The 23,450-nt window shown below is 37.2% G+C and overlaps 2 protein-coding genes across 2 annotated transcripts; both read left to right on the top strand.

Moving 5' to 3' along the window:
• Positions 1 to 137: 137 nt before the first annotated feature.
• Positions 138 to 6,484, top strand: LOC145324923 (BSD domain-containing protein 1-like). The gene is made up of 11 exons (XM_080167676.1): positions 138 to 236; positions 571 to 723; positions 886 to 977; positions 1,349 to 1,517; positions 1,804 to 1,881; positions 2,140 to 2,223; positions 2,416 to 2,513; positions 3,358 to 3,531; positions 3,853 to 3,999; positions 4,427 to 4,496; positions 4,903 to 6,484. The coding sequence occupies exons 1-11, from the start codon at positions 182 to 184 to the stop codon at positions 4,977 to 4,979; spliced, it is 1,197 nt and encodes a 398-aa protein (XP_080023802.1). The 5' UTR covers positions 138 to 181; the 3' UTR covers positions 4,980 to 6,484.
• Positions 6,485 to 6,727: 243 nt separating this feature from the next.
• Positions 6,728 to 17,039, top strand: LOC145324925 (phospholipid scramblase 2-like). Its single transcript, XM_080167678.1, has 10 exons — positions 6,728 to 7,288; positions 8,143 to 8,200; positions 8,400 to 8,474; positions 8,912 to 8,980; positions 12,153 to 12,210; positions 12,648 to 12,722; positions 13,569 to 13,670; positions 14,220 to 14,303; positions 14,805 to 14,910; positions 15,558 to 17,039. The coding sequence occupies exons 1-10, from the start codon at positions 7,240 to 7,242 to the stop codon at positions 15,617 to 15,619; spliced, it is 738 nt and encodes a 245-aa protein (XP_080023804.1). The 5' UTR covers positions 6,728 to 7,239; the 3' UTR covers positions 15,620 to 17,039.
• The last annotated feature ends 6,411 nt before the right edge of the window (positions 17,040 to 23,450 follow it).

The following is a 23,450-nucleotide window of genomic DNA, read 5'->3' as shown; positions in this document are numbered from 1 at the left end:
AAACATTCTTAATAATATATTTTCTATCAGTTTGAATAGGTCCTATATTTTAAGGACATAAGATATAATTTTCCTGGGTTTTTTTTGTTATTTAGAATCAATTACATGTCTCTAATCACAAATTCAAGATTTTTAATTTCAGAGATTTAAAAGATATTTTTAAAAATCCACTAAAATCAAAATGTCTGAAAGTGCCGCATCAGACCAAACTAAAGATGCTATTGCTACAGCACCAGGGACTAATCCTTAAAAAAGTCCTTTTATCATTGTCATGTCTTACAAGTGGCCGGTTGAGGACCGATTATCCCCCTTATTTTCAAAATAATTTTTTTTTTTTTTGGGTGGGGGGTGTGGTGTTTATTTTTACTATGCTATTGCCTAATTCTTGCGGGGAGCACTTACCCTTCAGGGCCATAACCCAGCGGGTCTACTAAGTACCCAATATGAAATCAATAAACTAACCTAATAAGCAAAGAAAAACTCCTAAATCTTACATTATTCATTTTTAAAACTTCTCAACTTGCAATATTATTTGTTACTGAAAGATTAATTAAGGATTGAACTTAACAGAACCGGTTTCTGCCCAGCCAACCACCATAGCTGAAGAGATCAAATCAGCTGATGCTGTGACGTCACAACCTAAGGAAGGGGAGGGAGAATCTAAAGAAGAGGGGAGTGAAGCTACTGCTGGGGATGGGGAGAAGACCCAAGTTGCTAAAGGAATAAATTTTATGCTTTTTTCTCCTAGGATGCTAAGTATTAGGATTTGTGTTTGTTTTTAGGAAATCTTTATTGATAATTGTGTCATTGTTGAGCAGTAAAGATACCTAATTATTTTAAAAGATCATATCAAAAAATGTATTAAAATTCATTTTGGTACAGGAAGCAGTTGGCTTGGTGGTTGGGGTAGCTACATCACAACAGCTGTCCAACAGCCACATCTCTTAGAACAGGGTTTAGCAGCTGCCTATAGTCAGGTAAATACCAGCCGCTGTAATATATCAGCTGTGTAACAGCCCCATCTACTTGAACAGGTTTTATTAATTGCCAGTCATCAAACATGTATCAGATATTAAAGCCATACAACTTTTACCCATATTAAGTATATGATCGAAGATAGACTCTACTACCCTTAGTTAATTCTTTATTCTTTTGTATGAAAATTATTATATATAATATCCCTCGAGAAAGAAAGTTCAGGATAAGTATATAGGTAGTAATTTTAGTTTTGTCATGTATTTTAAAATGTATTGTTGTTTATCATTCTAAGTTGCTAATGCAAGACCCTGGATTGATCCTTTTTTAATGACTAATGAAAATAATACTATCATGGTTTCACAATATAAAGTTGAACCAGGTGTCCAGTGCAACCAGCGGAGCCACCCAGATGGTGAAGAGCAAGTCCATGGAGGTGATGAAGGCCGTGTCCTCTGACCTGGCAGATGTAAAGGAGACTGTCAAGTCTGCAACAACTCCCATCCTGCCACTCTATGATAATGCTTCACAGAAAATTACAGGTACAAATTGATAATCACTTCTGACAATGAGAAGAACCAGTTTTTTTTTCTTCATGTATCTACAATCCAAAATCACTAGGTATATGCACAACTCTAAGCCAAAGGTTTGGCATCTGATTCAGCTGCAGTTGCTTTGATTTTGTTCAGCTGTAGCTGAGAGACCTTTTTGTGTACACATATTACCCATCCAGGAGCCAACCCGCGCACAAAAAAATGTTTACAATTTCCTTTCTTCTATGAATCTGAAGTACAATCTTTAGATTAAAAAATAATCTGTTTTTTGCAGGTGCTACTTCAGTGCTGAAGAACAGCATCAAGGAGCTAGACGAAGTCACTGATGAAATGACTGAAGCTGCAATTGATGGTAAGCTTAAATACTTAAATACTTTTTTACTTAACATATCAAAGTAAAAGAATAGAGGGGTAACGACTTTCAATTGGGTCTTTGAATACCTATCAGTCAATAGCGTCTGAAATATAAACACAGCCAAGTCGCCACAAAAGAGCAGAAAGCAATTTTCTAGCAGACGAAAAAGGTTCCCTCTCCTTAGGCCATGTAGTTGCTTGGGTTATACATCAATGCTTATACATTTATTCTTTGCATCATCCTTTTCTGTGACAGGTGTGACCAAATCCGTGTCCTCTTTCTGGAATGTGGCCTCTGGATACGCCAGTCAAATGTTTACTGAGGATGATTTACCAGCAGGTATACCATATATATTTCTGGAATATTTACCAGTAAATAGGATAGAATATTTACTAGCAGATATATGATATACTTTATTTCTGGAAAATGGTACTTTAATTCCTGGTACTTCTAGTCAAATGCTCACTAGGAATGATTTTTTTTATCAAAGACTTTTATTAACCTATTAATATTCCTCTTTTATATTTTAAGAATCTGTGTTGGTTGGTCCCGACTCTGAACCAATAATCCTGGACAGACTCCAAGCACAACTTCATGCCCTAGCTAATGACCTTACTACCTACACACAGGTAGGATCTTGTTATGAAGCAGTTGCGTTACTAAAATAATATATAACTACTAATATATATTAAAAATTAAATCTGACTAATTAGGAGGGTGAAATCAGCATGTTGATTGTCATCATAAACATGAAACAGACAGACACACAGAGATCCTGTTACTTTATTATAAGGATAAAAAACTTAATGTTTTGTATTTATTGTGTATTTCATCTTTTTAAAAGCGAAGCTTTTCTATAATTAAGGTCGGTCCGTACGTCCGTAACGGATAGCTTTTTTCGCTAATTTAGGCATGTTAGAATTGTCCTATTGACTTAAAACTTTGCATGGTGATTCCTGTAGTAGTTAGGTACGATTTAGAAAGCGTAGCAACTCTATAATCATTACCAGAATGTCCGTACGTCCATTTTAAACATGTTGATTTTTTTACTTTTTTAACAACAAATTTTTATGTGATTTAATACCTAATCCGATTGATCTGATTTTTGGTATACTGATTCCTGGGACAACAAAGTACAATATTATAAGCGAAGCAACTCTATAATCAAGTCCTAAAAATGTAAGTATGTCCATAAACATTATTCTGTATCAAGCAGTTTTTCAACAATTTTACTTACAATTTTGCTTCGACATTTATACATTTATATTCTGATTTTTCAGTTCTGACACTATACAAGTGTTAGTGTCCGTTTGTCCTACCGTTTCAGTGCTTCGCTTTTATGGATGTTGTCATCCTTGTTCTTATTAAAAACTATATCTTCAAAATTGGGGTATAACTGTACTACTTGAATTAACTGGGAAACCTTACACTTAAATAAAACAATTATAAAGGTAGTAATACTGTCAATTTCAGGAGCCAAGTGACAACGAAGCCTGGACAACCTGGTTGGCCGGTCTTGACCTGGACAAGCGCCAGGGGGAGATCTCCGACCTTATGATCAACAACGCCTCTGTTAGACGAATGTACAGCAAGCTTGTACCTGCCGATGTGTCTCACAAACTTTTCTGGGCTAGATACTTTTATAAGGTAAAAATTTTATTAATAGGTATTCTATTTCTTTTGGGAATTATAGCCTCATCCACCTCATGAAATAATTTCTTTGAGTTCTAAGTTAAGGAGAGCTAGAATTAACATATCTTGTTGGGCTTTTATTTTAATTTCTTGTAGGTATATAACAAAAGTTACAACCAAGAAAAAGGTAAGTGTTAAATTTTAGAAAACCTACGACGGTGGAACAAACAGCTGTTTTTTATGAATCCAAATGTCGTTTTTATTATAAGGTTCTGAGAAAACATTGTTGAAAGGCATAAAAAGTCGTCTTTCTGTTTTGATTTTTCTTACTTTCAGGTTCACCTTTTGGAGCAAGAAGAGGCCAAGCGTCAGGTGCTGAGAAAACGCGCGGAACGGACAGCTGTGGAGGAGGAGACCAACATCAACTGGGACGATGAGGATGAGGAGCAGAGTGGGGAGCCAAGCATTTCTGAGGAACTTCAGGTAGTATCATCACAGGTAGATTATTCTGGGTTTAGAGTAGGTGAATATTGGACACTGAAGAGACTTATCAAATGATGTATCCAATCGCTACATTGCTTAATGTTCTACTCTTCAAATATTTTTTGAAAGGGCTCATTCATTACCTACTTACCTATTGAATTTATTGCTTGTATTTTTGACATTTTTAGATTTTAGACACAAAAATGGACATCTGCCGAGCCATTATTAGCATCAGCCGCGCATAAGCCTTAAATTTAAACCCGCTTGTGTGCAAAAAAAAAAATTCTGAAAAGCTGGATTGTCTGTATAGGAACAGATTAGACAGTCTGAATTTTAAATTTACAAATGACGATTTCACCGAGGCTTACATACGGTTAACGCGAGGCTGCCGAGCCCTTACCTCTTCTCATACTTCTCTTTTATTAAGGAGAAACTATTGAGTGAATATGAAAAAGAACTTAAGACTAGCAGCTCCTCATCAACCACCTCTAGTAAAGGCAGGATATATGGATTAGTAAATGGTCAAAATGTTACCTAGACTGCTGCTCTGCCAGTCATGTGACATCTAGCAGGGAGGCAAAGCTACATTGGACTGTAAATTACACTGGTACCCGTAGTTTTATAATCACGTTTTCCTTTTTTAGGCTTAAAAACTTTGGGTACTGTTATTTAATCATTATTGGTTGATTTAAACTGTAGGTGTTCAAACGTTGTAACCAATATTTCTAATCCATAGTAATAACATTTTTTTAAACTTAAGGTACCAGCATAATTTAGTCAAATGAACCATCCCTCTCTGGTTAGTTGTAGAAGGGTGTTGTATTAGGTTGTTAATCCATGAAGTTAAAGCATAATTAAATCTAATTTTATTCCATTTACTTATCTCTACATCCCTGAAAACAGGCAAGAAACAGCACAGTAAGAAGGACAGCAATGGATCTGATGACTGGGAAAAATTATCCGCGGATTCAAAATCATAGACCAATTCTTACAATTTATAGATTAAGGAACAATATTACAAAATCTATTTGAGATAGGTCCATTAATTTTACTTTAAAGTTTTTTTAAAAGCTGTTATAGGTACCTATAAATTTTTCAGGGATTTAGTGAATTAAAATTTTGTAAAAAGAAATTTTTTTTCACATCCTGGAATTTGCTGAGGAAATAGGTGTTTTGATAATAAGGATAGTATACCCACCTTAAAAATGACCCATTTTGTTGTTTTTTCATCTTTATGTTTATTATTGTTTAAAGATTTCTAAATACCAGTTTTATAATAAAGTGATGGAAAATATTGATTTTATGATGTTGTATGAAATGTACCATTGAAAAAAAAAACCCTTCACATATTGAACAGTTTTTATGAGGGACACAATGAAACAAATGTGACTATGTATGAATGAAAGCACGTGATGTTAAGCACTTTCCAGCAATGATGTAGGGCTTTTTTTGGTTGATATACTTGGATTCTGTTTTATATGGCTAAATGAATTAAAATGGTGTGGTAAATTGTAATTATGTAAACAGAGGTGGATTCTTTAAAAAAAATAGGCTCGCTACTCGCTGGTGAGGCAAAATTATTTTTGTGAAAATTCCTCAAAAATAAAATAAAAAATCTACAAAAATCAAATAAAATCATAAAAGGGTTATTTACATAAAATTTTGTTTAATATTTGTAGATTTTTAATGAGATTTTAGAGGATTTTTGACAAAAATAATTTTGCCTCACCAGCGAGTTTTTTTTAAAGAATCCACCTCAGTTGACTAATGTACTTTTGCACTTTAAAGACAACAAAACATTTGTTTATATTTCGTCAAAAATCACTGACATTTCAAATTTTTTTTATATGAAACTATTGTAAAACTTTTTTAGTGGACAGAAACCTAGTGTAATCACCAAAAAAACTCAAAATTACTGTTGGAAATGCTTATAATTTCTTCCTCTTGTTCGTGCATAGTCCACTTTTGGTATAATGTTATTGCAACAACAAAATAGCTAAATAAAGTAACATTTTATGAAGGTAAAATTTAAATGTTTAGCAATTTTAGTTTATAGACATTTTACCTTTTAAGTTTTAAGCACTTAATAAAATGTTGCTTTTTTAGCAATTTCAAGTTTTATCAATGTCCTTTTTTTGGAAGTACATAAATTGAATCTATGCATGTTTTTACCTGTAATTCTTTTCATTGTTTTACTGCATTTTCTTTTAAAGTATTTTTGAGGAAAATTTTTATTCAAGCTTTTTATCTTCATTTTTATGAAAAGTGTTTTTAGCGAAAAACTTTAATGATTTTTTTAAATTTAAGAAAAATAGGTATAGTTGGATTCCTTTAGCTAATGGTAGAAATCTTCATAAAAAAACCAGAAATTTTTCTTAAGTCTTTTAATCCTACCGTTGATATTTTAAGGTTGTATGTATGTAATTTTATTAAGATATATTTGCACATATTTAAATTAAAAGTGATTTCTTTAAAAATATTTTCTCGTATTCATTCGAATCCGGTGGATAGGAACCGGTTCTCATCCATACGAAAAAACTATGTCTAGCATCGTGTTATATCCAGTTTTCTACGAATATAGAAATGTACAATCATAAGATTAAAACTAGTTTTTTTAGCCAGTGCCTTCGGCACCGCGGTGCTTAAAAAACTAGTTTTAATCTTATAATTTTACATTCTATATCCGCGGAAAGCCGTTTATAATACGATGCGAGAAATAACTATTCTAAAACACAAAAACTTTTATAAAATACTATAATATATATATTTTACAGTATAGATTAAATCAGGTGTTGGTTTTATTTAAATATTTTATGTTTTTAAATCGTCATATATTAGTCAAGTAGCCCTCCCAAAAATGTTCAAATAATTTTTTATAAACAAAAACATTTTTATTTGAATTTAGTCTTCCCAAAGAAAATTTTATTTATGTATCTAAATTGTGATTTTAATTAAAAATGTAATGAAAAAAAATATTATTATTTTAAAATTATTAAACGTTGTATTTTCATGTATTTTTTTTATAATTTTTAGTGAAAACTTTGAAAGCACTTAAAGCAATAGAAATTTTACAACTTAAATTTGATATTTTTTCTTTTTTTATCAATTAATTTTATCTATCTACACAATAATTGAACAGTGTTTTATTGAATACTTAACAATTGTGATAAACCTTTGAAATACTTGCAGAGTTGGAAGTGAAACAAAATCCGGGAAGGGGATTAATATTCTAGAAAAATAATGACAGAGCTGCTAGTCACAAATCAACCCTTGTCGGGGCCAGCAGAAGGTAAGTTAATCTTTGGATATAGAGCAGTCAACAGTAAAATGTTTATGGGATCGTTTATCTAATAATTTTAAAGGCTTCGAGCTGCCTAAAAGCTGAACAAACATATATCATTTTAAGCGGCATAGAAAGGTTTATAAATGATCTGGAACAGCCATAATAAAATCATGAACAGGGAAAGCTTAATAAGAAACTTCGTGTTAAATTAGTCTTTTTCGCACATTTATGTGCGCTGCGAGATAGCTGTACATTATAGAGTAATGACAATTTCAGATTATTTGTAGGTCTTATGTAGTCGGTTGGCGAAAATTGATCTCTGGAACATTTTACCGTAAACTGCACTTGATCCCAATCTTTTAACTCGTTACGACACTTTGATACTCCTAAAAAGTTTTTTATGTTACTGATGATTACCTACTAAAAGATTGTTAAAGGTGTTTAAAATTCAATAGAAAACTGCGGAAATTTACTATGTTCTAGTAGTTTTGCCTTGAAATTGATTTCTTTGTGTGCTACACATTATTCTTTTAAGACGGACAGATTAATATGCAATGATTGATTATCTAGAGTAATAAATCTATTAGATGTATATTTAGCTAAAATATTGAGTTTAATCTTTGCAAATCTAGTAATATAGCTAATGGATATAATATTACTGGGATGTTACACCAGATTTTCATGTTATCTAGGAAAGTGAATCTCGCAGCGAGCTAAAATAACAATCCACCCCATTTACCACATTCCCTCCCCTTCCTGCAGGATGAATGAACTGGCCAAAAAATGAGTTCCATGTTAGCAACCTTAATTGACGACAATCTTTCCCCTGTCATTATATTCATTGTTATTAATATTTCTAGGACTAGACGATATAGAACTAACACAAGGAAGGGAACTAACTGGTCTGGGACCTTTAAGGTACTTTCTAAAAAACACTTCTGTTTGAATTGAGTTAATAGCGAAGTTACTTTAAAAATCGAAATGTCTATAAGAACGTTTTTGAAAAAACGTGATTTCCTCGGTTTTTATTCAAGATAGACGTCTGAAAGTTCTTGTCAATACTTCCATCATTATGAAGCACCTATATAACTTATCTACCAAAAATTTTTTATTGTAGAAATGTTTCAAGTGTCCTAATTCAACAGAAGATGTCCCCGTGTGAAATGATTACTGGCTGTGAAGTAGAAAATAAGTAAGTTACTTTTAGAACACGAAATGGGGGTTTGAAAATTAATTTCTAACCTAACCCCCCATCCACACACACACACACACATTTCCAGAAAAGATATCCATTTAGAAAACAAACGTCTGTTGCAAGGTCTTAAGAGATAGGACAATGAAGAATAGATTTATTTTAACAAATGCAAGAACGAGTTTGAAAACTGAATTTATATACCCTTCATTCTTTTTTTTGAAAGATAATAGTTATTTCTCGCATCGTATTATAAACGGCTTTCCGCGGAAATAGAATGTAATATTATAAGATTAAAACCAGTTTTTTTAGCCCCGAGGCGCTTTTTCGTATGGATGAGAACCGGTTCCTATCCACCGGATTCGAATGAATACGAGAAAAAGATTTCCTCTTAATATTGCACCACTTTGCACTTAATATTACCTAACATTTTATAGATTTTGGATAAAAAGTCCGGAAGGTGAAACCTTATTTTGGGCCAAAGAACACTCAACTGTATTTCAAAGGTTAGTTCAAACATAAACCAAATAAGAGAAATAAAAAATAGGGAAAATGATGACCATTTTGTCGTGGAATGTTAAAGCAGGCTACCTAAAGTTTTAATTTGTTTGAAGAATAGCTATCATAAAACTTTTTTGTGCAGTTTTAAATTCTTAAACTGTTTTTAACCTATTTTTGAATGGGGGGACAAAAATATACTAGGACACCTATAGAATCAGACTGCAGAGCCCAAATTTGAATTAAGTCCCCAATAAACTTTTTTTGGGGGATTTAAAAATTAATTTTTAGTGTTGCTGTAATCATTTTGACCGAAGCAAAAGCTCTTTTTTTACTTCGGGTAATATTGGGGCTTACAGAACATTTTTATATAATTCACTTTATATTGATACAATAAAAAAAACATTACTCTGTTCATTGGAAATATTTTTTTTTTCCAAAACAATTAATTTCATTGAAATCTAACATTTACAATAAAACAAATAATTCTGAAATCTAACCAATAAGAAGTCTTGTTTTATATAATTCTTTACAATTCAAAAAAAGAGTGTTTTCACAAAGTGACGTATTTCCAATGTAGTTAAATATTTTTTATTAAATTAAAATGAAAAGAATGAAAACCATACACATAAAAGATACATACTTTTTAAAATTATTTTAAAAGATAAGTTTGAATAATATTATTTTATAACACATTTGTATATGTGACAAAAATAAGTGTGTTGTATTGCATAAACATTTGTTGTCATTTAACCCTTTACAGCCATTTTTTATGTTTTTAAAATAAGTGAGAGAACACAAACATGTTAATGTTAATTCGTTGATATATTATAAAGAATTAACTTTTTAGTGAATTTTTATAGTAAAATCATAAGGCCTAATTTTACTCTATACCAGAATACAATATTTATGAAGCAAAACACTCTAAAAGCTACGAATTTTACCCAAATAAAAAAAAGACCTTTTGCTTCAATCAAAATGATCACGGCAACAGTAAAAATTAATATTTAAATCCCCCCAAAAAAGTTTATTGGGGACTTAATTCAAATTTAGGCTCTGCAGTCTCATTCTACTGGTGTCATAGTATATATTTTATATACGTTTTAAAAATAGGTTAAAAACAGTTTAAATGAATGAATTTAGATAAACAGTAAATCCTTATACTAAAGTAACAGGATGTTTGTCTGTTTGTTTGTCTGTACCGAAGGATCTCGCTAACCGCTGAACCGATCTGGTTCTCCTTAACAGGGTAGATTCTCATATGTCCCGTGAAGGTTTTTAACTATTTTGGGGGAGGGTACCACCAATCTCCCCAAGAGAAATCACAAAAATTCTAAATTTTTTTTACGTTATTGATTTTAGAAAGAGAGTTCAACGCAAACATAAACGTCAAACGCAACATAGACATATTTTAAATATAAAAAAAAACATTGAAAGTGCCTCTAAAGGCGTAAAGGCGTAAAGGGGCGTAGCCGCTAGTATTATATAAACAAACAGGGGTCTTAAGGGATAAGTCAATGGACGATAAATTATGTACATCCCAAATGATGTTAAACATATTTTCTCCCCAAATGATTTAGATTAAAATTATTTGTTGAAAAGTATGGATATTTCTAGCAAAACATAACTAACTAAGATTTAGGTACCCCAAGTTTTTTAGTTCACAAATGAGAGAGGTTCTTTTTAACTTAGGCTAACAGTATAATTAACAGTCCATTGTCCCCTCCCTTCTTGTAAATAACGTAGAACAGAGGTGGATTCTTAAAAAAAATTGCCCCACTAATCGCTTAGTGGGGCAAAATTGTTTTCGTGGAAAATCCTCTAAAATCACATAAAAAAATCTACAAAAATTAAATAAAATCTTATGTTAATAACCCTTCTATGATTTTGTTTAATTTTTGTAGATTTTTATTGTGATTTTGGTGGATTTTTCACGAAAACAAATTTAACCCTACTAAGCGATTAGTGGGGCAAATTTTGTTTAAGAATCCACCTCAGATATCAAACAAGGATGACAACATCCATAAGTAGCGAAGCACAAAAAATCGTAGATGGGAATACGTACAGGTAGATTTAAAAGGTTTTTACTAAAATCAAGAATAGATTTATTGGATAAAATAAATATGAAACCTTGTTTTATTTTGTATGATGACGATGGTCAAAGTAAATTATATTAAAGATGCTCATAACAATGGGAAAAATTATTTTGATACTGATATCCCATAAAAGTTTAAAAATTGGATCAAAATAAACAAAGATCTTGGGAAATATGTAAAACATATAAAAATAGCCAAGAACCTGATAAAAGGCAGTCTGGCCGCCATGGTTGTTTTCAAAAAACGACAAAAAATTTAATTTTAACAACTTTAAAAATTTGGAAAATCGGACCATATACACTGAAGATATGGAAAAAAGTGTTAAATATATTTATAAATAGCCTGAAACCTGCCAAAAAGGCAGTCTGGCCGTCATGGTTATTTCCTTTAAAGACGGGAAATTTAATTTTGATATCTACAACTGAAAAATTTTTGAAAATCGGACTATAAACACTGAAGATATGGAGAAAAATGTTAAAAATATAAAAAAAAACAGCCTAAAACCTGCTGAAAAGGCAGTCTGGCCGTCATGGTTGTCTTCTTTAAAAGACGGGAAATTTAATTTTGATATCTATAACTGAAAAAATTCTGAAAATCGGACCATACACTGAAGATATGGAGAAAAATGTGAAAAATATAAAAATAGCCTAAAACCTGCTAAAAAGGCAGTCTGGCCTTCATGATTGTTTCTTTAAACGACAGGAAATTTAATTTTGATATCTGTAACTGAAAAAATTTTGAAAATCGGACCATAAACACTGAAGATATGGAGAAAAATGTGAAAAATATAAAAATAGCCTAAAACCTGCTAAAAATCGGTCCGACCGCAAATGATGTTTTATAGTCAATTGTGCTCCTTAATAATGGGAATGTTGTCAAAAAATTTCAGCATTCTATCTTTTATAGGAGCTGAGTAAATCCCATTTCCCCCATAGCGTTACGGACTGACGGACTGACTGACTGACTGACTGACTGACGGACGGACAAAGTGAATTATAGAGTAGCTTCGCTACTAAACAAAGTGAATTATAGAGTAGCTTCGCTACTAAAAAGATTGACCGACAGCTGAATGATTCCTATTTAGATGTTGCTTTGCTAACATCAGACGGTTGACTATGGACATTGAAGACCAAACTAAAAAGGTAATAGAGCAGAAAGCATATTGTTAGCAGGTAGTTGTCTGCATTATACATTTATACTTATACATTTATTAGAATAAGAAAAATAGTGCCTAAGAAAAATTTGTGCAATTTTTTTCCCTTTTTTTAATTGTTGAGAGAAATGTATTATTTTTAATTCACAATATCATGCTTTTTATTAGTTTTATTTGTGAAAATAACACAATTTATGAACAAAAAGAGGGGGGGGGGGTATTTTTCAATGTGCTATTTCTCTTATTTGTGGTTACCTTGCCTCAAAATTTCCATAAACCTTTTAAAAGCTTCCTTGTAAAGGAGAACCATACTAGTCCAGCGCGGCGGTTAGCGATATCCTAAGCTACAGACAGAAAGGCACACATTTAGATACCACCCGGTTATTTTTTATTTAATGAAATTGTTTAAGATACCTATTTGTTTAGACTGTGATAGAAATTGACCGACCCCTGAAGTGTATGGGCTTCTGTTGTAAATGTGCTTTCCCTAAATGCACCCAGGTCAGTTCAGATTTGTTCATTAATATCCCTTAAACAGTTCAAATATTAAAGTATATGGGTTTTGTCTTAAAATCGCTGTCCTAAACTGTATTTAGATTAGTCAGTAAATTTGTTCAATTAGATCAGAGATCAAACTAACCTCTTTTTTATCAAAAGTATTGGTTCAAAAGTTTGGACATTTCTAATTTAAACCAATCAATCAAGATTTATTTTAAAAGGTTTATTTTACAAAAGATATTGGTAGTCTCAATTCAACAGTAGGCGAGTATTTCTTTTAGGGATGGGAATCCGTCGAATTTTTGGGCCGGATTCGGATTCCGGATTCTGAAGGAATCCGTCAAAAAAAGTGACGGATTCTTGCGGATTCCGGATTCTTATTTTTGGCGGATTCCGGATTCGGATTCCGGATTCTAGCAGTATTTTAAAAGGCCGTCCGTCACAGAGGGATAGCTTTTTTCGTTAATTTATCACTATGTTACTTGGTTGAAGCCTTGATTTGTTTAAAGTGTTGACTTCCAGCATAACTAAAACATTTACATCACATTAGTAAATTTAAAAATTTAAGTGCTACGTATGTCCTAAAAATGTGCTTGGTATTTTCTAACCTATTTAAATTAAATTTAGCCTACCAATTTAGAATCCGGAATCCGCTATAAAAAACGGATTCTGGATCCGGATTCGGATTCCAAAATTGGCCGAAAATTGGGCGGATTCCGGGTTCCGGATTCGGATTCCGGATCCGGATTCCCATCACTAATTTCTTTGTTCTTTAAATAGTCTAAAACCTGCTACTGTTAATAGACTTTAAAGGCTTTAATAAACTGGATATAATTAAATTTTTTTCAGGAAATGTCAGTGAGAGTGGAGGGGGAACCCGTGGGTAAAGTGGAAGAACGACCGACATGGTGGAATCAAGTTCTGTACCTGTATGATAATACTAATAGTCAGGTAGGGAATTGTTGTTGTTGTTTTCTATTACTATATAGCGGCTACGTAACCAGAGGCCTCTAGGAGCACAGTCGATCCACCTAGCTCTTTCAATATTAGTTTTAAAAAGAAAAAGTGAAAGAAAACTGGGAGGTAATTTTTCTGAGGTTCTTTTTAAAAATACTAGCGGCTATGCCCCTAGAGTCCTCTAGTGGCACTGTAAATGTTTGTTTGTTTTTATTTCATGTCTATGTTACGTTCAAGTCTCTACGAAATTTTCGAATTTTTGTGATTTCTCTTGGGAGGGTTGTGTTGCCCTCTCCCAAAATAGTTTTAAACCTTCCCGGGACCTATGAGAAGCTAATGAGAATCCGATCGGTTTAGCGGTTAGCGAGATCCTTCGGTACAAACAAACAAACAGATAGACATCCTGTTACTTTATTATAAGGATAGCTTCACATAAGTCCTGGAAAAGTTTATAACCATTTTGGGTAGGGTACCACTACCTTTCGATGAGAAATCGCCCTATGATCTTATTATTATCAAGAAATATAGAATTTATCTTTTAAGGTGCTGAAAATACGAGGGGAGAGCGCGTTTACTTTCTGCTGTAATGATGTAGTTTTTCAAGTTTTAGATCTGGAAGGAAATCAGGTAATTTCATAATTTTTTATTTGTTGTGGTCTCGTGATTAAATAGAATAGAATTAAAAGAATAGATGATTCACGAGCTATCTGTAACTCTATCCACGGGATGAGGGCCTGTACCGACTCTCAATTGAGCTTTTGAATATCAGCTAATAGCATCGGAAATATAAACTCAACCAAGTTGCTAAAAAAGAGTAGAAAGCCATTTACTTGCAGACGAAAAATAATTATACATCTAAGTATTAAATAACCACCTTTTGAATTTTCATCTGCACATTTTTCATGTTGGATTCTCTTAAGCTTTCAAAGTATGCGTAAAACTGTTAACATTTGACATTTTTAAAATCCAGCTGCAAGAAATATTGTAAATTAAATAATTTAAGTTGTTTATGGATTAATTTTTCTTTCATCAGTCATAATGGGTACAATTTTAGCTTCTCTGGTATGACTCGAACTCGACACCCGTTCATACAAATCCAATGATCTCACATTTTACTGTTAACTTTAGGTTGGTTCAATCACCAAGAAGTGGAAGGGTTGTTTGAAAGAATCATTTTCTAGTGCGGACAACTTTCTATTAGATTTTGGTGATAACATGCCTCTAGCCTATAAGGAATGCTTCTCTTGATTGATTCAATCATTTTAAATGTAAAGCTACTTTATACATGTTTATGTTGGTTATTCTGATCCAGATACAACGAACAAATTATTTGCAAAAATGTTTGGTAATTTCGGTATAGTCCCTTTCGTGGCAATGCCTCTTAAGGGGCGATTCGTCGTTTTTTAACAGTAGCTTTTCTCATATTTCTATAGCACCTGCAGCAGGAGGCTCTAACCCTGTAATTTCAGTAATAAGTGATTTGGGGGGGGGGGGCAATGCTTCGTAGTAAAGACGACCCTTTAATATGCCCCAAAACATTTTAAATTTATTTCTCGTATTTATTCGAATCCTGTGGATAGGAACCGGTTCTCATCCATACAAAAAAACTATGTCTAGCATCGTATTATATCCAGCTTTCTACGAATATAAAAATGTACATTCTATATCCGTCGAAAGCCGTTTATAAACCGGTCAATAGGTTTGAATTATCAACCATAAAGAAGCTAAGGTACCAAAACGTAGGCAGAGGGCTTTTAGGGAAGGTTAATATTTTGTCCCACTATTCTAGATTGTTATTTAAGAGGAGAAAATGCCCTTAGTGCCTTTTAGGTTCGCAGCTGCATATAAAATGAAAATAAATTGAAGCATTTTTTCTACAGGTTTTACTGATAACTGCAACTTTCATGTTGGACTTTATGTTCTTTGAAAATGGTGATAACTAAAATAAATCCATCTTCATTTTACCAAAATTTTTATTTAAAAAAAATATTTTACTACCTACCTACCATTTTTTTCTTTTTTTTTGTATAAAACTTTGTTAATAATATTATGTTTGAATTTTTGTTTTTGCATTTATTTTGGTGTACCATCACTTGCGTCAAATATGTCACATTATCAAATCTCAATAATATAGTTTTTATTTTTAAGTGATTAAGAGTATTGCTTATTTAGCCATCTAACCTTAGACTGCAATTTATTCATTGATTGGGATAGTTTATATAAAACAAATATGGTTTTATGCACGAAAAACTTGTTTACCAAAGTAAGTAATAATATTGTTTTACAAAATAGACCTAACTGAAACTAGCTGCCTAAATTGCTGGCAGCAATTAAGTCTCTGTTTGCGCTTCATTAAAACTAGACAAAAATATCTAAATAGTAAATTACATAGAAAACTCCCCAAAATTAGATATTAATGATAAGTTTATGTCAAGTATAAGTGGGTTAATTTAAGCAATACTTTTAATTTCATACAAAAACACACTCGCTATATTACTGCATATACTCTTTGGCCTACCCTCATCATGAAAATTTACCAGTGAAACACATGGCTTTTATGTTGAAGTGATAGCACAACATTAAAAAGGAATTTTTTTTGTAAAATTATTACGTTACTTTTTATGCCTATTTTTATACCAAATACTTTTTTTCAAATGATATGTAAATAAAATACCCTGCCTCTCTCTATACTCAAGTTTTCAAATAACTCAAATCTGTTATATTATTAGGTATTTTTTTGTTTTCTATTTTTTTAATTGTATACCAAAATGTTCCAAAGGAAAATTATTATTTTAAATCATATTTTGAATTTAAACGTTTTAGTAAATCTTTTACATTTGAATAAACTATTATGCCTCCAACTTTTCTACTATTCAAAGCGTTACAAATTATGCTGTTATCATTAGCAACATAGCAAATAATATATTTTAAAAAGATTTTTTACTGGCGGAGACGTTGGAAGACAACAAGAATGTTTTTTTTTTTTGTTTTATTAGTAGTAGGCGGAGCTACAGTAAACTTGTTTTCCAGTACGGCTTTGAAACTGATTAATATCCGCTATATTAGAACCGGTTCTTAGCTATACTGAAAAACCATGTATATTACAGACAATTTTCCAATAATGTTAAAAAAAAATCATAAAATAGATACCTGTTTTGTTAGACCGGGCCTTTGGCCCCTTGGGTTTTAATCTTATATTTTTCAATATCCGCGGAAAGCTGTCTATAATACGATCATTCGATAACTAATAACTATAATTACTATGTATTTCTTTATAGCACTTTGCTATCTATTTGTGATATTTTCTTAAAGATCTAATTGTTACTGTTTACAGAATCTCAAAATAAATATTTTATATATTTACTTAATAGTTTTAAAACGAAGCTTTTCTATAATAAGGGTCGGTACGTCTGTTAAACATGTTAGAATTGTCCCATCGATTCCAAACTTTGATGATTCATTTAACAATAAAGGTACTAAGAAAGAGAGGGAATGTCTGATTGAGCCAATAGGAGAATCGCATCGGAATTTACATTGGATCTCATTGGTTGAAATTATGTACACATTTTCCTACGAAGGCATGTTTTTTTTCATTTCATACATACATAAAAGTCAGCTGTTAACAGTATATTTTCTTAGTAGAAAGCTTTGCGGAATCAGAATTAATTGCCCAAAAATTTCGTTTACAATTTGAAAGCTTGAAACAAAGTTGGATTCTTAAAAAAAAAGTTAGGCTGGCAACTCGCTGGTGAGGCAAAATTATTTTTTGTGAAAAATCCTCCAAAATCGAATAAAAAAATTTACAAAAATGAAATTATAATAAAATCTTAAGAGGGTTATTAACATATGATTTTGTTTAATTTTTGTAGATTTTTAATGTGCTTTTGGATGATTTTTCACAAAAATAATTTTGCCTCACTATCGAATAGCGAGTCTATCATTTTTTAAGAATCCACATCAGCTTGAGTCGAAAGTAAACAATACTTTTGTCTGCTAGGAATGTTCTCTCTTAGATTTGACGAAAAAAGGGTTCAGAATATTCTTCTACTCTTCTATTTCTATTATTTAACAATCGGGTATGATTTAGATAGCGTTATTGTTCGTTAATCCGTCCTTCTGATTTTAGAGCTTAGCTTTTAAGGATGTTGTTATCCTGATTTTACTAAGTTTTTATTGCTTTTAATGACGACAATCCAACCAAAAGTCAGGCTTATGCACAAGCTTTGCTGATGAACGTATTAAGTTCTAATATTTTTTGGTACCAGCGTCGAAGATGGAAGAAATGTGGAGATTAAAAAAGCTTAAAACCACCATTAGGCTTAAATTTAACCTGACCCCATCGCGAGAATTTTGCGAAGATTCTCTAAAATAGATAACTCAAGAAGTTCAGTGGTTACAAACATTTTAATAGACAAACAATATATAATTGGATTGTTTAATATTCAAGAAAGAATAATTCAAAATAAGTTGTACGTATAATTGTTATCTTAAACATTTTATAGTTTCATTTATTGTTTGTTGACTTTTTAAATTACTACCAACTATTTAATTTTATTGCCTTAGCTTTAGGTGTTTGTAGCTACTTTATGTTTACAATTGTCCGTCTGTTTTCTATATTTGGGTAGATACTAGCGTCTGAAAAGCGAAGAAAAAAACTTGAAAAACATTGCATATGTGGTATCCGCCTAGGGTAAATGGCAGACACCAGAGTTCAAAATGACTACGGCAGTGTGAACAGACGTGGACACCTATACTATAGAGAAGCTACGCTTCTCTAGCAATCACTAAATAATAAACAGCATCTATTCAGTTGTTCCTTTATTGAAGGTCTAAGGATTACTAAAGTTATATACAACAAACAATAGCTACACAGATAGGAATAAATAATCATAAATAAAAGCAATATAATACATATACAATAGTCAGTTTGGGCAATAATGATCCCCCATCCCTGAGAAGGGTGGGGGGAATTAACAATGCAGCTTAACCATAATAAGGCTGTCAGATTCAATCATTAATTTTAGGCATAGGGAGGGGGTCGGCAGACCCCTTCCCCAGGACTCGGGGGAGGGCCTTTGGCCCTTCCCCGAACCCCGGTCAGGGGTGCCATAGGCATGGCTCACGGTTGCCAAATACCACAACTCTCCCCTCGGAAGGCTGGGAGGGGGTCTCCCTGCCAGACTTCCGACAGTGGTTGAGGCCTTCGGCCCGCTCCTTAGGGCTAAGATATATACAAATGATAATGATTCAATGGAATCCTAGTGGTGATTTTCAGGGCTGATGGGCTCCCAACGTGGGATAGAAGGTAGAGGCTGGCTTTGGTTGGACACGTAGCTCGGCGCCGGCAGGCGTCAGGTTGGCGTGGGGCACAGCTGTTGCGGGGCCGGTCAGCAGCGGGGCATTCTGGTTGTTGTTGGCAGCGGCTGGGGCACTGGCTGCCAAGTTGACCGTCTGAGCGGCAGCCTGGCCTCCCGAGGGGCCGCGGGGTCTTCCAGAGGGTGGTCCAGGCCTGCCTGGGCGGTCATGCCCACTATCGGCTGATTGCATGGACACCATTTCCTCGGCGGCTTCCCGGCCGATGGGAATGGCATCCCAGTCTACTGAAAAGTCCCGGGACTTGGCATGGGTGAGCCGGGCTCTGGCCAAGGCCTTCCTGTACAAGGTTGGATGGTACAGGAACACTTGTGACATCGCATTCATGGCGGCCCGTACACCTCCTTGTGCGGCTGCCAGGGAAATGATGGTCAGATCCCCCAGCAGTTTGAGGATCAACAACAGCAAACACAGTATGGCTGCGCCATCTCCCCACTCGTGAATAGCTTGTCTGAACCCAGCCCAGACATCCAGGGCGGCCTCTCCTTCCTCCGCCAGTCGGTCGATATTGTAGGACACGATCCCATGGTCTCCGGTGGCCGAACAGCTACCTTGCTGAACGCATGAGCCATAGGACAGGCTGGTCAGCATGGCGGATTTATACGCTGGGAACGCTAGCAGCTGCTGCCAGTCGTTCAGCTCAGCCTGCGAATACAAGCCTCCCGAACTAAAGTCATCCAAGGGTTCTGTCAGCAGCTGCTTGGGCGTATCCAGCGGGGGTGGCCTCTTCTTAGGTGCGGGGGTTAGCTCTATCCATCCTTCCTCCGCGTGCACAGTCAGGGGGTAGGTGGAGGAGCAGGGAATCTTGGTGGCGTGGCCGCTATACACCCGTGTCACGGCGTCTACAAATCCTGTGGGTTCCACTGGTACTTTGTCCCAACATTCCTTGCTTTCACGGACAACGTATTTGTTGCGTTGGCAGGTAAGCTGGAGCAGGACATCTCCCCTCAGCACAGAGAACGTGCTCCCCTGGACACGCACCGGGTGGGCCGGGTCTAGTTGCTGGAGCTTCCAGCAATTGGCCGCTACTTCTTCTGCCGCTGTGCTTTTCATGCGTGTCTCCAGGGTGAATCCAATGTAGCCTGCATGTATCTGGGCCTGCAGGGGGACATCCACATCCCTGGCCGATACTCTGGGCAGCGCTGCCGCGGCCGGGTCAGCTGCCACGAACAAGGCTGGGTGGTTGGTGGCATGGGCCTCAAAGTCGCAGTTCACTATTGAGGTGGGGGTGGTCATGTTGATGAAGAACTGGGCTTGATGGTCAACCAGGAACGCATCCATCACTAGGCTAGGCTGGAGGCTGCGGATCAGCCTCAAGGGGCAATCTCTCCCCAGGTGGTCCCACACGTAGGTTGCTTCCCCAGTGATGCAAGACAGCTCAGAATGGGGACATTCTAAGGTCAGGTGGTCAGATTGGGACTCCACCCGTCCATCCTCTACTACGTAGGTCTCTTCCTTGACCAGCAGCCGTCGTTCCTGGAGCACTAATTCATTGCGGTATAGCTGGCCCTCGAAGTGGACGTCTTCCCCTTCACAACCCACCCCCTCGGGGCTGTTGACCAAGGCGCCCACCATATCGAGGGTGAAGAACAGGGGATGGTTCAGCTGGAACGTCAGTGGCTGGGTCTTGCCTGGCAGCGTGTAGACTCGGTTCCTGGCCAGGTCTCGGCATGTTTCTGGATCGATCTTGGTTGGCCTCATGAGGGTGGGGACCGAGGTCACCTTGAGGTGACCCCATACCCCACACCTGAATGTCCACTGGGACACGGTGAGCTGACAACTGTATCCTGTTGTTTCCCTAATCTTGACTTGCTGCAGGACATGTACTTCATCGCCCAGGGACACCTCCTGGTGTAGCGGTTCCGTGCTACACATCTTTTCCTTATTGTAGGCTGTGACGTGGGTGGGGTTGGCGCAGTCCCACCCTACCAGGACGTAGCTAGTTGTAGGCCACATGGCTGCCAGCAGTAGTCCCCACAGAACCATCCACCAGTGGGAGAAGCTACCAGACAGCCATCTACCTCGCGCACGCGGCTGGGGATCTTCGGCTCGGGTCACGGCTGCTTCTTGGGGCTGGACACGGCTGGGCTGCTCCTGGCTAGATACAAATTTCCATTGAGCGTTATCTTTGTGTGTTCGGGGCACCCCGATACCCTCCCCAATGACAGACTGGCAGGCGACTGGTGCTTGCCTGGGTGTCGGCTCCCCTAGCCCCAAGGGGTCCCTTCCCTTGTCCATGGCATGCCCAGTGGCATGGGGCTGAAGTGCGTGTGGCACAGGCTCGCCCTGACTCACGTCCCTCCCCTGCCCTAGGAACTCAGGTGCATGTGGCACAGGCAAGTCCTTATATCCCCAAATTTCAATCTCCCCAGCCTCTGGTGCAGGAGGCACAGGCAAGGTTGGGGTTTTACAATAATTTGGATACAATACATTTGTTAAATTTAACTTATCCTGGCTCGACTGGAAGTGCTGGGCAGCTGGGTTCCCTCGGCTGGCAGGGGGCGCTGGATGGTGTATAGTTGGGCTCTCCCTACAGGCTGGTGGCGCTGGCTGACTGGGGGTGAAGGATGTCACCCCTTCCTCTGGGACTGCTGGCTCGTTCCAGGATCCAGGTATCTCGGTGGCGGCGACGGTTGTCGCCCCAGGCACCAGGTTGGAGGCGCTGGATAGCACCCCCCAGTCATCGCAGGTGGCGGCGCCGGGTGGCGCCCCATACATCGACTCTGCTGCGCTGGCTAGCGCCTCCTGCCTCTCTCGTTCAACGGCCGCCAGGGCCTCCCCGTACACCGTCTCAGTGACGCTGGGTAGCGCCCCTCCACTCTTGCTGGATAGGTTCGGTCGGGCAGGCCCCATCATGTTTAGGCTAAAGGGCTGGGGCCTCAGGACTTCTGGCTCGGCAATGTTGTTGGGCTGCACAAACTCCTGCCCCAGGTGGTTGAGACTGAAGCCCAGGCCAACCTGGTTGGGTTCAGCCGCGCCTCCCAGTACGTTGATTCTAGCTGGAACGGTCCCAAACTGCGGCATTTCGTCGGCTCGGCCCGCTGCGTTGGGGGCGGCTGCTTGCTGCGGTGGTGCTGGGGGCGCGCTCCCTTCCATGTTGGCTACTCTGCTGGGCTTTCCTGGGGGAGCGCCCTTGTCTGCAGTGCGCCTCCGGCCGGCTACCTGGTCCCAGTCGGCTCTGCACTCGGCCGCCGTATGGCCAGCATAGTGGCAACACTCGCACTTGGCAGGACGGTCACGGCGTGGCTGGGTGCGTCTCTCCTCTAGGCTGACTTCCATAGGCGTCGGACAGTCTCGAGCTCGGTGGCCTCTCCCTTGGCAGCGGAAACAGCGGCCTGGAGCCTTGTCATCTGGGGCGACCTTCCCCATCTGGTGGAGACCCGGAGCCAAGGCGCCAATCTCCATTGGCTCCGACTCGTCGTAGTTGGGCAACTGGACGCTGGCTGATCCCGTGAGCCCGTCGGTGGCGTCCACTAGGCACACACCCTCCTTCAGCTGCTTGGTAATCATTGTGACGGTGAACATGGCTCGCCTCGTGTACTCAGGTACAGAGGCGATCTCATGACTCATCATTTCACGTTTCACATTAGCGTTACGAATGCCACGATTTAATTCATCGATTAATAACTCGAGATCCTCATGGCTGTAGGCCTCCCTATACAAGGCACACTTTGTGGATATGTATGCTTGTATAGGTTCTGTCGAGTGTTGCCTGTAATCCCTGAAGGCTTGCTTCAAAGTCTGGGATTCAAAGGCTGGACGAAATAACATTTCACACTCGGCCTTGACTTGTTCGTATGTCAAGGCTTGGCCTGCCTCGCCAAACAGATGAGAAGCCATTTCCGCCGCTTGCCCTACCAGTGACAGTAAAAGGGCGTTGTGGCGGTTGAGGGTGTCATTGGGCGGCACGCGGTAAGCCGCCCATGACATCTCGAGTCTGCGGATGTGGGAACTCCAGGATTGCTTGGGCGGTCCTCTATACTCCGGCAGGTTACTCAGCATCAGCTTGCGGTACTCGGCTGGAGCCGGCTGGGGGTCATCCTGGAGCCATCCTTGGGCTTGGTCGCCGCCTGGCGCTTGCGGCTGCTCCATCGGGTCAACGGTTCAGCGGCGGGACACAAAGCTGTAAGACAATATTATAAATGGTTTACACTTGAGGCTTTCTAGCCTAGCAGCCAACACTGTTTATCACTAGGTTGGTAGTTTAGCTACAAAGACATAACTTAGATGTACTTGTCACTAGTTTTTTTCTGAGTTTGTAGAGTAGGCTGGTAGGGGTAGATAGCTGTTGAGGGTCTGAACTGCTGTCAGGAACTGATTGGGTTTTCCTTTATCACACTGTAGATAGGAGGGAGAAGTTTGTAATTCTTATCTTTTTTTCTAAAAATATCTCTGTTAGAT

Source organism: Acartia tonsa, chromosome 7 (assembly GCF_053477335.1).
Source record: "Acartia tonsa isolate MP-2025a chromosome 7, ASM5347733v1, whole genome shotgun sequence".
Taxonomy (NCBI): Eukaryota; Metazoa; Arthropoda; class Copepoda; order Calanoida; family Acartiidae; genus Acartia; species Acartia tonsa.
This window is presented reverse-complemented; position numbering and strand designations above follow the sequence as displayed.

What these genes read in the sequence shown, in the direction of transcription:
- LOC145324923 (XM_080167676.1), top strand. Translation starts at nt 182, where the DNA reads ATGTCTGAAAGTGCCGCATCAGACCAAACTAAAGATGCTATTGCTACA. An exon ending in TAGCAGCTGCCTATAGTCAG is followed by an intron (nt 978 to 1,348) that starts GTAAATACCAGC and finishes CACAATATAAAG; the next exon opens with TTGAACCAGGTGTCCAGTGC. An exon ending in GACTGAAGCTGCAATTGATG is followed by an intron (nt 1,882 to 2,139) that starts GTAAGCTTAAAT and finishes TTTCTGTGACAG; the next exon opens with GTGTGACCAAATCCGTGTCC.
- LOC145324925 (XM_080167678.1), top strand. Translation starts at nt 7,240, where the DNA reads ATGACAGAGCTGCTAGTCACAAATCAACCCTTGTCGGGGCCAGCAGAA. An exon ending in ATGATAATACTAATAGTCAG is followed by an intron (nt 13,671 to 14,219) that starts GTAGGGAATTGT and finishes TTATCTTTTAAG; the next exon opens with GTGCTGAAAATACGAGGGGA. An exon ending in TAGATCTGGAAGGAAATCAG is followed by an intron (nt 14,304 to 14,804) that starts GTAATTTCATAA and finishes TGTTAACTTTAG; the next exon opens with GTTGGTTCAATCACCAAGAA.